The sequence below is a fragment of the Dipodomys spectabilis genome, unplaced genomic scaffold (assembly GCF_019054845.1).
Source record: "Dipodomys spectabilis isolate Male_0828 unplaced genomic scaffold, ASM1905484v1 ptg000478l, whole genome shotgun sequence".
In the NCBI taxonomy this organism is placed as follows: Eukaryota; Metazoa; Chordata; class Mammalia; order Rodentia; family Heteromyidae; genus Dipodomys; species Dipodomys spectabilis.
The window spans coordinates 311,717-324,094 of record NW_024871155.1 but is presented as its reverse complement, the minus strand read 5'-3'; the positions used below and the strand labels follow the sequence as shown (position 1 = coordinate 324,094).

General features: G+C 49.8%; 1 protein-coding gene across 1 annotated transcript in view; it reads right to left on the bottom strand.

Moving 5' to 3' along the window:
• Nucleotides 1-9,781, bottom strand: part of Arid3b (AT-rich interaction domain 3B) — a 44,495-nt gene extending 34,714 nt beyond the window's left edge. Inside the window, 3 exon segments of the mRNA XM_042668894.1 lie at nt 6,566-6,679; nt 6,681-7,199; nt 9,674-9,781. Coding sequence (XP_042524828.1) covers nt 6,566-6,679; nt 6,681-7,106 — 540 coding nt within the window. The 5' untranslated portion in view covers nt 7,107-7,199; nt 9,674-9,781.
• Nucleotides 9,782-12,378: the final 2,597 nt, after the last annotated feature.

Genomic DNA, 12,378 nt, shown 5'->3' with positions numbered 1-12,378 from the left:
TTATCCTCAGGTTGGGGAAGAGAATTTGCATGCTCTGGAACTACTATATGTGTGGGTTGAGAGGCGGTTAGGACACAGCAAAATACTACAGAAAAACAGTAGTAGAGCTGGGACCTAATCCCACTGGTAGCTCCCAATCCAAGGCTGGTTCAGATTAAGTCTGTTACTAAGTAACAAGGCTGCCAAGTATCTGTCTTTTCATCTTTTGGAGTTAAGTGTCCAGAAGGACGGCCACCTTGGGTCACACATAGCTATCTGTATAATGGACCATTTAAGAGACCTCAAAGTTCTAGGTGCCAGTCATCTCCTAGGTGAGTGTCCACTGAGATCATTACAAATGGAGGCTTACAAACTCCACATGGACACTGAAAACAGAACAGAAAGCCAGGCCTGGGTGTGCATGCCTGAAATTCCAGCACTTAGAAAGCTAAGGCAGAAGAATCTCAAGTTTGAGACCCGCTTTATAGAGAGAACCTTGTCTCAATACAACAAAGTAAAACAAAGCAAAAACACAAAGCAAGTGAAGAGAATTCAGGGTTGCAGAGGACAGGTTTGGGCAGTGTCTAGCCTAGAACACGTGCACATCTACACAAAGCACAGCATATGTTCTCTCTCCAAACACCATCTAGAGTGGGGTTTCTCAACGTTGGTACTTTGGAGGATTCCTTGTTGGGGGAGGAGACGGTCGCTGAATGCTGGAGGACACTGGGAAGCACGAAGGGCTGGGAGAAAACATCTGCCCCAGGCACAACTCAAAATGCCTCCTGATTGGCAACCGTACCCCTAAGGAGAGGAGAGGAGGGTGGCCTCCAACTGAGAACCACTTATCAAGGCAGGCTCCCCTGTGATTGCAGGAAGACAGACATAAAAAGAAAGTGGGGGGACAGGGTGATGGTGGCTAGCACCTATAATCCCAGCTACTCAGGAGGCTGAGATATAGGTTCCAAACAAACCAAAGCAGACAAATCTGTGGGACTCGTATCTTTAATTAACCAGAAAAAAAGGCAGAAGTGCAAGGTGTCGCTTAAGTGGTAGAGCACCAGCCTTGATGGAAAAGGCCAAGTGAGAGCATGAGGCCCTGAGTTCAAGCCTCTTAGTTAGATAATTGCCCAGTTAATTGCCCAATTATTTTTGCATAGTAAGATGAGAATGATTTTTATTCTGTATGCAGCTAATAGGAACTTCACTAATTACAATCATTTGGGGGGGGGGGGGGAGACACAAGCACTTCCTCTTGTTAAATCTTGTTCCTTGACTCTTAGTGCACATCTAACTATAGATGATTCTTCCTGTCTGCCTAGGCAGTCTCTGCTCTCATCCTGCAGAGGTGCCGAACCCCAAATTTAGAAAGAGGCCACACAGTGGGCAGAAGCTGAGGGCGCGCCTAACAGCTTCCAGCTGTTCTCAATCGGTAGTACCCTGTCTTCATTAACACGTGTGGCTGGCTAGCTTTAGGAAATGTTAGGAATTCTTTAATTACAAGTTTTCTGAAATAAGACTCCTCCATGCTGGAAGGCAATCGTAGAGCTTGCTGGGAAAAGGGGTTGAAAAAGAGGGGGAGGGAGGGGGGGGAGCAACATTTATTGAGCAATGTCTCTAGTGCTTTTCAGGGAGCTGGCTATGCAAAGCCACACACAGTAACCAAAGTGATCAGTAAAGTATGCAGAAGACCAGTCACACACGCTCTGGCCCCAAGGGCCGATCCACCATCACTCATCTTCCTCTTCTATGCAGGGGGACTTAGCTCCATTAATGGGCTCCAGACAGACAAAGCCTGTATTGCTTAACAACCCTCTATCCAAGACCACCCTAAAAGGCCAGCAACCCTCCGCCCAAGCTGGCTGTGTGATATCCTTTGAGAGAAAGGACATCAGGTCTTTTGTTAAGCTTCATCATGGTTTACTGTGCCCCTGCACATGGATTGGTTTTACAGTGCTGGACTAACTCCCTTCCCCAGAGAGGCAGGTGACATGACACTCCAATTGTCTCCACTTTGAGAAGCAAGTATTTTCTAAGAAGTTCTCCAGAGAAAACCCATGAGACAATTTCAACATTACTTGTTCTAAGAAAGGGATTTCAGACGCGTAAGTCTAATCTGTGGTGCCCTTAGGCAGTCCCACTTTTGCTTTTTAGTTTGTGGATGTTCGCCTACTCCCTGCCCCCACACCAAATCTTGAAAACAACTTTCTTGTTGGCTTGCCAAGCTATACTATATTGCAGGAAATAATAACAACAACAACAACAATAATAATGTCTATAGGCCGATCTTACAGGTATAAACCATGTTTTAAAACAGCTGCACCATAGTGCAGACTGGGGCCTGGGCATCAGCAAACCTAGTTATTGCACTCCCAACTCCAGCCCACCTTGAGATTCCCATAGTACCTCTGCAGGGCCCTGCACTCCTTGAGGGAGAGAAGCCAGTCTACTGAGTACAATCCTGGCACAAAGAGGACTCCAGCCAAGTATGTAGGGTCTGTGTCAACTGTAGAAGTCTTTGAAGCAAGGGCTATTCTTTCTACCCCCCACTGGCAGTTCCATAAAGAAACAAAGGACTGAATAGTAAATCTCATGGTTTAGATGGTTTCTAGGCTCTCCTGGAAGATTCGTTTTAGCATAACTAAAAACCATTTTATTAGGCACCAGCTGGATCATTCCTGAAATCCTAGTTACTCAAAAGGCTGAGATCTGAGAATTGGGGTTCAAATCCAGCCCAGTCAGGAAAGTCTGTGAAATTCTTATCTCCAACTAACCACCAGAAAGGTAGAAATGGAGCTGTGGCTCAAGTGGTAGAATACTAGCCTTGAGTGAAAACACTCAGGGACAGCCCTCAGGCCCTGAGTTCAAGCCCCAGGACCAACACATAAAACAAAAACATGAAACAGCTTTAATCCCCACATTATTTACTCCTTCAAAGCAAGAGAAAAAACAGAGATCAAATTTATTTTGAAAATTTAAATCCACAAGGAAACAGGGGATGCCCAGAGAAGGATTTAAGTCTTGCACTGCCTCCCTGGCCTGGTTCTTGATCACCAAATTGAGGGGGGAAGGTACATTCAGGGTGAGGAATTAGGCCTCAGTTACTCTAACATTTATGAACACATTCTGGCAGGTGCTCTGCCAGGCAGTCTATAATTAGCAAGTACACCTCAAAAACTTAAATGAACTCAAAGGGTTTCAGGTGCCAACAGACAGTGCCCAGCAACAGCACGGAGGACAGAGTGCAGGGAGGCCAGTCGGGGCTGGGCGCCCTGCCACAGCGCACACGCCAGTTCTGCAAAGTCTTTTTTTCAAATCTCTAAAGGCTTGACCTCAACACCTGCTGCACTTCCGGAAGACAGACGGGCTCTGGGGCGTGCTGCTGTACTTTCTAGGAACAACCGCATGTGTGCACATGCACACACAGAGGCTGGCTAGCTGCCAAGGCGGGGGCAGCCCAGCTGCCTCAGGCCTGAACTTTCCCAGTGGCGGCAGGGCGGGATCCCGCTATGAGCTGACTCAGCCACCAACGTGGCACTGTGCCAGCTGCACAGCCGTGGTGGGGGCTGCCAGCAGCTCACAGATGTTTTGCTAAACCAAAGAAATCAGCCAGGAGGTGGGGTTCAGGCTGACAGCCAAGGAGCTGTGGTCCTGGAAGCTAGATTCTTATTCCAGGCCTCCCTCCACCACAGTCTCCCTTGGTGACCGAGGGCAGGGAACCCTCTGAGCATCCATCTCAGTACTTGCCCTGCTTCAGAGGAAGAGGCAGCAAAGGATGATACTGTGGGCACAGGCAGCTCCTGCCCCAAGACTAGCTCTTAACCCTCGTGTCCTGGGAGGAACTTTCATAAATTTTGTTCTGCAGTGAAGGCAGGGGCTCAGGGCAATTCATAATGCTACCAAAAGATCATAAAGGAAAGACACATAGGGGTGGGGTTTGAACCCTATTGTTCACTCACTGAAGCACCTACAACAAACTCTGCTGTTGAAAACTAAGCCAACAGCAGACATGTTCCACTTTTCAGGTTCTAAAAGGTGTTGGACCTGGAACTTGAACTCCGGTCCTAGGCTCTGTCACTGAGCTTTTTCTGCTCAAGGCTAGTGCTCTACCACTTGAGCCACAGCTCTACTTCAGGTTTTTTCGGTAGTTAACTGGATATAATAGTCTGATGGTCTCTCCCGCCCTAGCAAGCTTCAAACCACGACCTTCAGATCTCATGGCTTCTCAGTCGCCTGTGAAGGCTATAGCTCTTCACAAATGGTTTGTTTCTACGTATCATTGGACCACACACAGGGAGTGTGTTATTCAGAGTACCCACACATGAACGGCTTGCCTTGGATTCCCTGCTGGAAATACCAACTGACCCATAACAAGTCAACTTACTGTCCTCACACTAAGGAAAAACTGTACTGTAGGTCACTAAAAAAAGAGAAGTCAAGCCTGGCACTGGTGGCTCACATCTGTAATCCTAGCTATTCAGGAGACAGATCTGAAGATTGTAGTTCAAAGCCAGCCAGGGCAGGAAAGACCGTAAGACTCTTATCTCCAATGAACCACCAGAAAACCAGAAGTGGTACTGTGGCTCAAAGTGGTAACATGCTAGTGGTGAGTGAAAAAGCTCAGGGACAGCACTGAGACCCTGCGTTCAAGCCCCATGACAAAGAAAGAGAGAAAAGAAAGAAAGAAAGAAAGAAAGAAAGAAAGAAAGAAAGAAAGAAAGAAAGAAAGAAAGAAAGAAAGGAAGAAAGGAAGAAAGGAAGAAAGGAAGAAAGAAGGAAGGAAGGAAGGAAGGAAGGAAGGGAGAAAGAGAGAGAAAAGAAAAGAGCCAAAGGCTTGGCTGAGAACAGCTTCCTAGGCTTCCTTCCTCCAAATAATTCATTAGGACTCTTCAGCTCTGCAGTCTGCTTTCTTTTTTATTCTTTTTTGTTGTTGTTGTTGGTCATGGGGCTTGAACTCTGGGCTTGGCCACTGTCCCTCAGCTCTTCAGCTCAAGGCCAGCACTCTACCGCTTGAGCCACACCGCCGGTGGCTCCGGTTTTCTAGTGGTTTATTGGAGATAAGAGTCTCATGGACTTTCCTGCCCAGGCTGGCTTTGAACCTCGATCCTCAGATCTCAGCCTCCTGAGTAGCTAGGATTACAGGCGTGAGACACTGGCGTCCGGCTCTTTTTTATTCTTTTGTCGATCGTGGGCCTGAACTCTGGGCCTGGGTGCTATTTCTGAGCTCTTCAGCTCAAGGCTAGTGCTCTACCACTTGAGCCACAGCACCACTTCTGGCTTTTTCTGCTTATGTGGTGCTGAGGAATTGAACCCAGGGCCTCAGGCATGCAAGGCAAGCGCTCTACCACTGAGCCACCTTCCCAGCCCCCTCTTTTTTTTCCTTTTAAACTTTTGTTGTTGTTGTTGTCTTTTTTGGTACTGGGACTAGATCTAAGATGCTGCACTTGCTAGGCAAGTACTTTGCCACTGAACTACATCCCAGCCTGTCTTTTTGTTCTGAGACAGGATCTCACTATGTAGTTCAGACTGACTTCCAACTCAATAATCCTTTAGATTCTACCTCCCGAGTACCACTGTGTGTACTACCATGACTGGCTACAGTCTGCCTTTGTAGTTAAAGCTCTCTAGTAGCTGGGCACTGGTAGCTCACACCTGTAATTCTATCTATTCAGGAGGCTGAGATCTGAGGATGATGGCTTGAAGCCAGCCCAGGCAGGAAATTTCTTGAGACTCTTATCTCCAATTAACCAGCAAAAAGCCAGAAGTAGAGCTGTGGCTCAAGTGATAGAGAGCTAACCTTGAGCAAAGAAAGCCCTGAGTTCAAGCCCCAGTATCTCCCCCATAGCATTCCCTTCTAGAATACATGAGAGGTTGGACCCTTAGCACCACAAAACGACAAAAGAAAACTCCAATGCTGATGCTAACGCTATGCCATATTTAAAGTCACTCAGCTTTCCTTGGCTTTTAAAAGGGAATCTTTAGGTCTGTCCTTCCCTCTTTCTAAGCAGTATCTGTAAGTGTGAAATGGACCCATGTCTACAAGACTTTCTTAGGAAATACAAGAGTATTTCTGATCAGTTATGCTCAGCTACAAAACAACAAATTGTCATTAAAAGTATGATCTTGAGCTGAGAGCTTGTGGTTCATGCCTGTAATCCTAGCTACTAAGGAGGCTGAGATCTGAGGATTGTGATTTGAAGCCAGCCCAGGCAGGAAAGTGTGTGAGACTCTTATCTCCAATGAACCAGCAAAAAGCCAGAAACAAAGTCTAGTGGCAGAGCACTAGACTTGAGCAAAAGAAGCTCAGGGACAGTGCCCAGGCCCTGAGTTCACTCCTTAGTACAGGCACAAAAAAAAAAAAAAAGATTGTAATGATAAAAATTCTTTTTGGTGCTGAGGACTGAACCCAGGCCTTGTGCATACTATGCTTACTAGTGAGCATCACCACCACTGAGCTATACACACCTCTAGCCCAAGCAAACAAATATTGAGGAAAATCTTGGCTGTGGATGAGTGAAGTCGGGTGAGAAGACTCAGAATAGCACATGCTTCAGAAAGGATAGCCTCCCACAGCGCACAGACTGACCTGCTTAAGCTGCTCATCCAGGCTCCAGCGTGGCTGCCCACCTGTGGAGATGGAAGGTGGTGCCGTGGACGCATCTTTGGTAGGGTCTTCTTTAGCTTGGGGGTACCGGTGTTGGGAGCCCTGGCGCTGGAAGCAGACTGAGCACAGGGGGTGCTCGGGGATCTTGGCGAGTTGCTTTCTGCACGTGGAAATACTTGGCAGCAGCCTGGGCCTCTTTTTCAGCCGTCTCTGCCACATCATCATCCCCATCCTCATCCTCCAAGCCACCTTCTTCTTCCTCAGGCTCTGAGTTCACACTGCTCTGTTCAAAACCTCGGGCCACTGGTGTGACTGGTGGAACTCTGGCTAAAGGACCCAGGGCAGGACTGCCAGGAGGTCTTCCAGGCATGGCAGAAAGGACAGGTGGCTGTGTGGCTAGCTTTTGGGCATACAGGAATGGGGCCTCTCTCATCTGTGTTCCCTGCTTCTCTCTGGCATCCATCTGCAAAGGAGCCGAGTGTGGCAGCTTCTGTGGCTTCTGCTGCTGATGCAGTGGCTCCATTACTACCTTAAGCTTCACCCACAGACTGGCATGGCTCTGAACCTGGGCACAGCTTAGCAGGCACACTGGGTCTTAATTGAAGCAATCAGTCAACTACAAAGGAGGAAGGAGGAATTAAAAAGAAAATACACAACTAGGTAAAACAGTTACAAAAAGCTTTCTTTTCTCCAGTAAAGATTATGGATTCTGAACACCTCTTCTAATCCTGAGCTGGCAGGGGTTGGAAGTGAGTAAGGAAAGATGCAAAGAAGAGGCACAGGATTGAAGAGGGGAAAATAGGGAGAACCTCAGTAGCGGTAGACTATGGATGCCTAGACTATGGATGCCTTTTGAAGAAGCAAATCTAGATACTCTGCTGACATATGTGCCGATCTCTTTTTCTCCCTTTACATTATCAAATATTCATAAGCTTGTTACTGAAAAGTTAACTGGGACTGCACTATGTGTTGCAACAGGAATTGTACCTATGAAAACCACATTAACAAAGGAAAAAAAGGGCCTGCCTGGAAAATGTTTCTATTCCCAGGACCATTAGAAAGATTTTACCACCCAAGCTAGACCTACAGCCACCGGAGGCCAGAATGACTTCTTACAGGAAAAGCAAAATGGAGTGAATGACTCCTGGGTTTAAACTCTGTAAATTTCCCAGATCAAATTGCCAGCCTGTTTGCTGAGTGGACTGAACCAGGCTAACTGGACATTATAGCCTCAAAAAAAAAAAAAGCATCCAATTTCAACAACATGAAAGAAACACTTAAGGAGGCCAGAGTTTCAAATTGCAATCCTTGCTCAAAAACAAATGGGGGTAGAGGGGGGGAATTCCTCTAGAGATTTTAAAGTTAATTAATTTGAAACAGGTATCAACACTGTCTAAACAAGTTAATGCTTCTTTTCTTTTTAAACAGAAATGACTAAGTACATCTCCCCACATCCCATTTCTTGAGGATTCACTTCTTTATATTCTTCCAGGAATACAAAAACGGCTTTTCAGGTCAAAAATAATCTGGGGGCAGGTTTATCTGCATTCTTACCCATCAGTCTCCAAACACCTACCCCTTTCACACCCTCTCCACCTCCTACCACCTCTCTAGCCACTCCCCCTCACCCCCCAACTTTAGTTGTTTTCTCTGCAAGTTTTCCACAAGTGAATAGATTACCATGCAAAGCAAATTTTAGGGTGAACAGGCTAGCAACCTGGTATGCAATTTTTGTCATCACATGAAAGAAGAAGCTGCATTTCACAGGTTCGGACTTGATAACTGTATCATTCCAATGTTTTAGGAATGGGTTGGAAGTGTGTGTGTGTGTGTGTGTGTGTATGTGTGTGAGTGTGTTTAGCACCTTTCACAATTTCATGGGGGGGAAGTAATCATTACTCTAGCAACAAAAACAGCTTGGATTTATTAATTTTTTCTAGTGTTAAAAAAGTTCAATTTCTAGCACTAGGCAAAAAAAGAAAAAAGTAGAGAGGAAGTATATTCTCATTTTCTGTTTATCTTAGCAGCCCTGGTTGTGCCTTTGTATTCTGCTAAATATTCAAATTTCAATTCCCGCAGTTTAGAAAGTATGAGCTTAACAAGGCCTAAAAAGAATCATACTGACATTAAACCTAGTTGGTGAAAGTGGTCATTTAAAGGGAAGAAAAAAAAAAACAAAACGATACGGGGCTAAGAAAATTAGAACAATACCAACAATTCAGTGGTCAATTATAATGATTACAGCTGATCAATCACAATCGCAATAATTTTTCAACGAATTCCTGCCAATCACACTGAACAACTGCTTCTTTTCCAGTGACACCATCGGCTCAGCATGCTGTCCCCCGCGGAGGGGAGATGGGCCAGGGCCGCTTCAGTGAAGCCGGGACGACCCAAGCCTACAACTCAGTGCCTAAGTACTGCAGCAGGCAGGAAGGGGGGGGGGGGGGGTTCCCAAGAATACCACCTGACTACCTTTGCAGCAATTCTCGGAAATCTGAACCACTTCACCCCTCATTCCTCCTCAAGTTCCTGGACCTGTAAACCCCGGGCTTTCTACTGCTTGCAGTTTGGTAGCTCTTCAGGCCCGGGGCCCCTCCCAGCCTCGGTTCCCGGGTCCCGCCACATCTCCCCACCCTCCAGGTCTCCCCTTCCCACCCTCCAGGACCCCCTTCTCATCCTCTAGTCCCCCTTTTCATGCTCCAGGACCCCCTTCCCAACATCCAGGACCCTTTCGTATCCCCCAGTCCCCTCTCCTAGGACCCCCTTCCCATCCTCCAGCCCCCCCTCCCCTACTCCAGGGCCCATTCCCACCCTGTCCTCGGTTTGGGGGGGGGTCCCTCACGCCCCCCACCCCCTCCTCCCCTCACCCCACTCCTCGGCCCCGGCGGCCCTCACCTTTCCCACCCTCCCCCGTCCCTCCCCGCGCCCCGGGCCCTCCCCCCCCCCCCGCCCCTCGCCAGCCTCACTTTTCCTCAGCGGTACCGGCGCCTCCGGGACACACCTGCCCTCTCCGCCCTCCCCGGTCCCCGCCACCTGCCGCGTCTCGGTGCCCGCCGGCGGCGCGGAGGGTGTTTCCGCGCGGCTTACCTGCGCGGGGCGCCCCGGGCCCGGTCAGCTAGCGGGGAGGAGGCGGCCGCCCAGGCCCCGGCGCCTCAGCGACGTCGCCGACTCCTCGGCAGCCGGGAGCCACAGCCGGGGCGGGGCCCTCACCGGAAGCGGCGCCGCGGGGCCTGAGGGGCCGCCGGCCCGGGGCGGGGCTCCAGGAAGGGGTGTGGCCCGGTACCGGAAGACGCTAAAAATGGAGCGGGGGGCGGGGCGAGACGGAAGCTCCGCCCAGGAACGGCCCCGCCCACCCAGTGGAGAGCGGAAGTGGCTTGAGGCGGGCGGAAGGCTCAGCCAGTAGGGAGGCGGAACAGAAAGGACTTCCGGGGGCGGGGGGGGGGCTCCTGCGCGGGGAGTCGGGAGGCGCTCGGCGGGGTGCGCGCGCGCGGTCGCGCGTCCTGGGGACTTGCGGTCGCCGACGGGGCTGGCGATCCTCCCCGGGGGAGGCCGACCTTTCTCCGGCGTGGCGGCTTTTCCCGGGACGCCTGCGCGTCTAGGGCCGAGCCCGGATCGTCCCCTCGGAGGCCGCGCCCTCCTCACCCCAGGCCCCCCCGGGATCTGTGTCCCGACCATCGGGTCCCCAGCGCCCCCTGGCAGACGTGAGGGCCGCTGGCGGCTGTGCACCTGCCGCCCGTGCCGGCCGTGTCGGAGCTCGGGTGGAGAAGCCATTCCACGGCGGGCCTCGCCTCTGACCAAACCCCGGGCCTGGTCACCTGAACCTCGGGCTCGTCGTGAATCGGTTCGTACGGCCACGCACAGCCTGCAGATCCTCTGGGCTTCGCTGCCGACTTCTCTTTTCTTTGATCGGTTGCGAGGCTTGAGCTCAGCCTGGGCGCCGTCCCTGATCCTCTTTGTGCTCAGAGCTAACGCTCTAGCTAGCGCTGGAGCCACAGCACCACTCCCCCATCTTTGAGGTTGGAGATTAGAGTCTCACGGGAACATTTCTGCCCGGGCTGGCTTTGAACCTTGATCCTCAGGTCTCAGCCTCCTGGGCCACCGGCACGCGGCCGTAAATATTCTTTCAACCTTATCGGAACCTCTAATCTGCCAGAGCCCCTACTTTCTCTGTTAACCTCCCCCACTCATTTAAGGATACATAATTCTGATTATAATCCCACTTGGACTCATGCCCTAACGCTCCCCTTGTCTCTAACTAAGCCCCCCAACCCTACAAGGACCAACAGATCTCTCCATACTTGCACCTTGTCATAGAAAATGATCCTGTAGTCAGGCCTGACAGTACCTGCCTGCAATCCCAGCACTCACTGGGGCAGGCTGGGTGTGGGGACTCCTGGTGGTAATCTTAGCCATTCTGGAGGCTGAGATCTGAGGATCACAGGTTTGTAGGCCGCTGAAGCAAGCAAGCGCAAAGGATTTCTCCCTTAACCAGCAAAAGGGTGGAAATGGAAGTGTGGGTCAAATGTTAGCACATCAGCCTTGAATGGAAAAGCTGAGGGACAGCACCCAGTGCCCTCAAGGATCTTTACTAGTTTGGGGTACAGGAAAACAAATGAGTGTAAGGGATGCCCATGAAGAACAAAGGAGGGTGGGGATTGAGGGGATTGACCTGAGGCATGGGGTAGCAGATATTTTTAGATGTTAGAGAACTCTGTGATAAGGAAGGAGCTTTCAAACAGAGGCTGGGAATGACTTGATAGTAGAAAGTGTCTCCGTTGAGGAGACCAAATTTAAATTCCCCAAGGCAGGAATGGAAAGGAGATCCCTACGGTTAACACAGAGTATATGGGATAGGGCTGGAAGATGAGATTGGAGCAGTACCAAGGGGCCAAGCATGTGGGACCTTAGGGGAAACAACGATGCCAATCACCACCAAAACCTCTGTTTACTATAGAGAATTTATTTTAGAGAAGAGTAGCTTTGATGGGAGCCTGTGGCTCACGCCTGTATCCTAGCCACTCAGGAGGCTGATCTGAGGATCATGATTCAAAGCCAGCCCGGGCAGGAAAGTCCCTGAGATGCTTATTTTTTAATTTTTATTTTATTTTATTTTTTGGGTCCGGTCGTGGGGTCTGAACTCTGGGCCTGGGCGCTGTCCCTCAGCTCTTCAGCTCAAGGTTAGCGCTCTACCACCTGAGCCACAGCGCCACTTCCGGCTTTTTTCTTTTTGTTTATGTGGTGCTGAGGAATTGAACCCAGGGCCTCAGGCATGCAAGGCAAGCGCTCTACCACTGAGCCACCTTCCCAGCCCTCCCTGAGATTCTTTATCTCCAGAAAACTGGAAGTGGCGCTGTGGCTCAAGTGGTAGATTCTTGCCTTGAGCTGAAGAGCTCAGGGACAGCGCCCAGGCCCAGAGTTCAAGCCCCACAGCCGACCAAAGTTTAAAAAAAAAAAGTAACTTTGAAGCAGGGTGCTGGTGGCTAACAGCTATAATGCTAAGCCATCTTACTGTATAAAATCGCCCTTCCAGGGCTGGGAAGGTGGCTCAGTAGTAGAATGCTTGCCTTGTATACATGAGGCCCTGGGTTCGATTCCTCAGCACCATATAAGCAGAAAAAGTCAGAAGTGGTGCTGTGACTCAAGTTGTAGAGTGGTAGCATTGAGCTGAAGAGAGCTGAGGGACAGCGCCCAGGCCCAGAGTTCAGGCACCACAACTGACCAAAAAAAAAAAAAAGCTCCCTTTTTCTTGCTGATACTGGCACTTGAATTTAAGATCTTGTATTTGCTAAGTA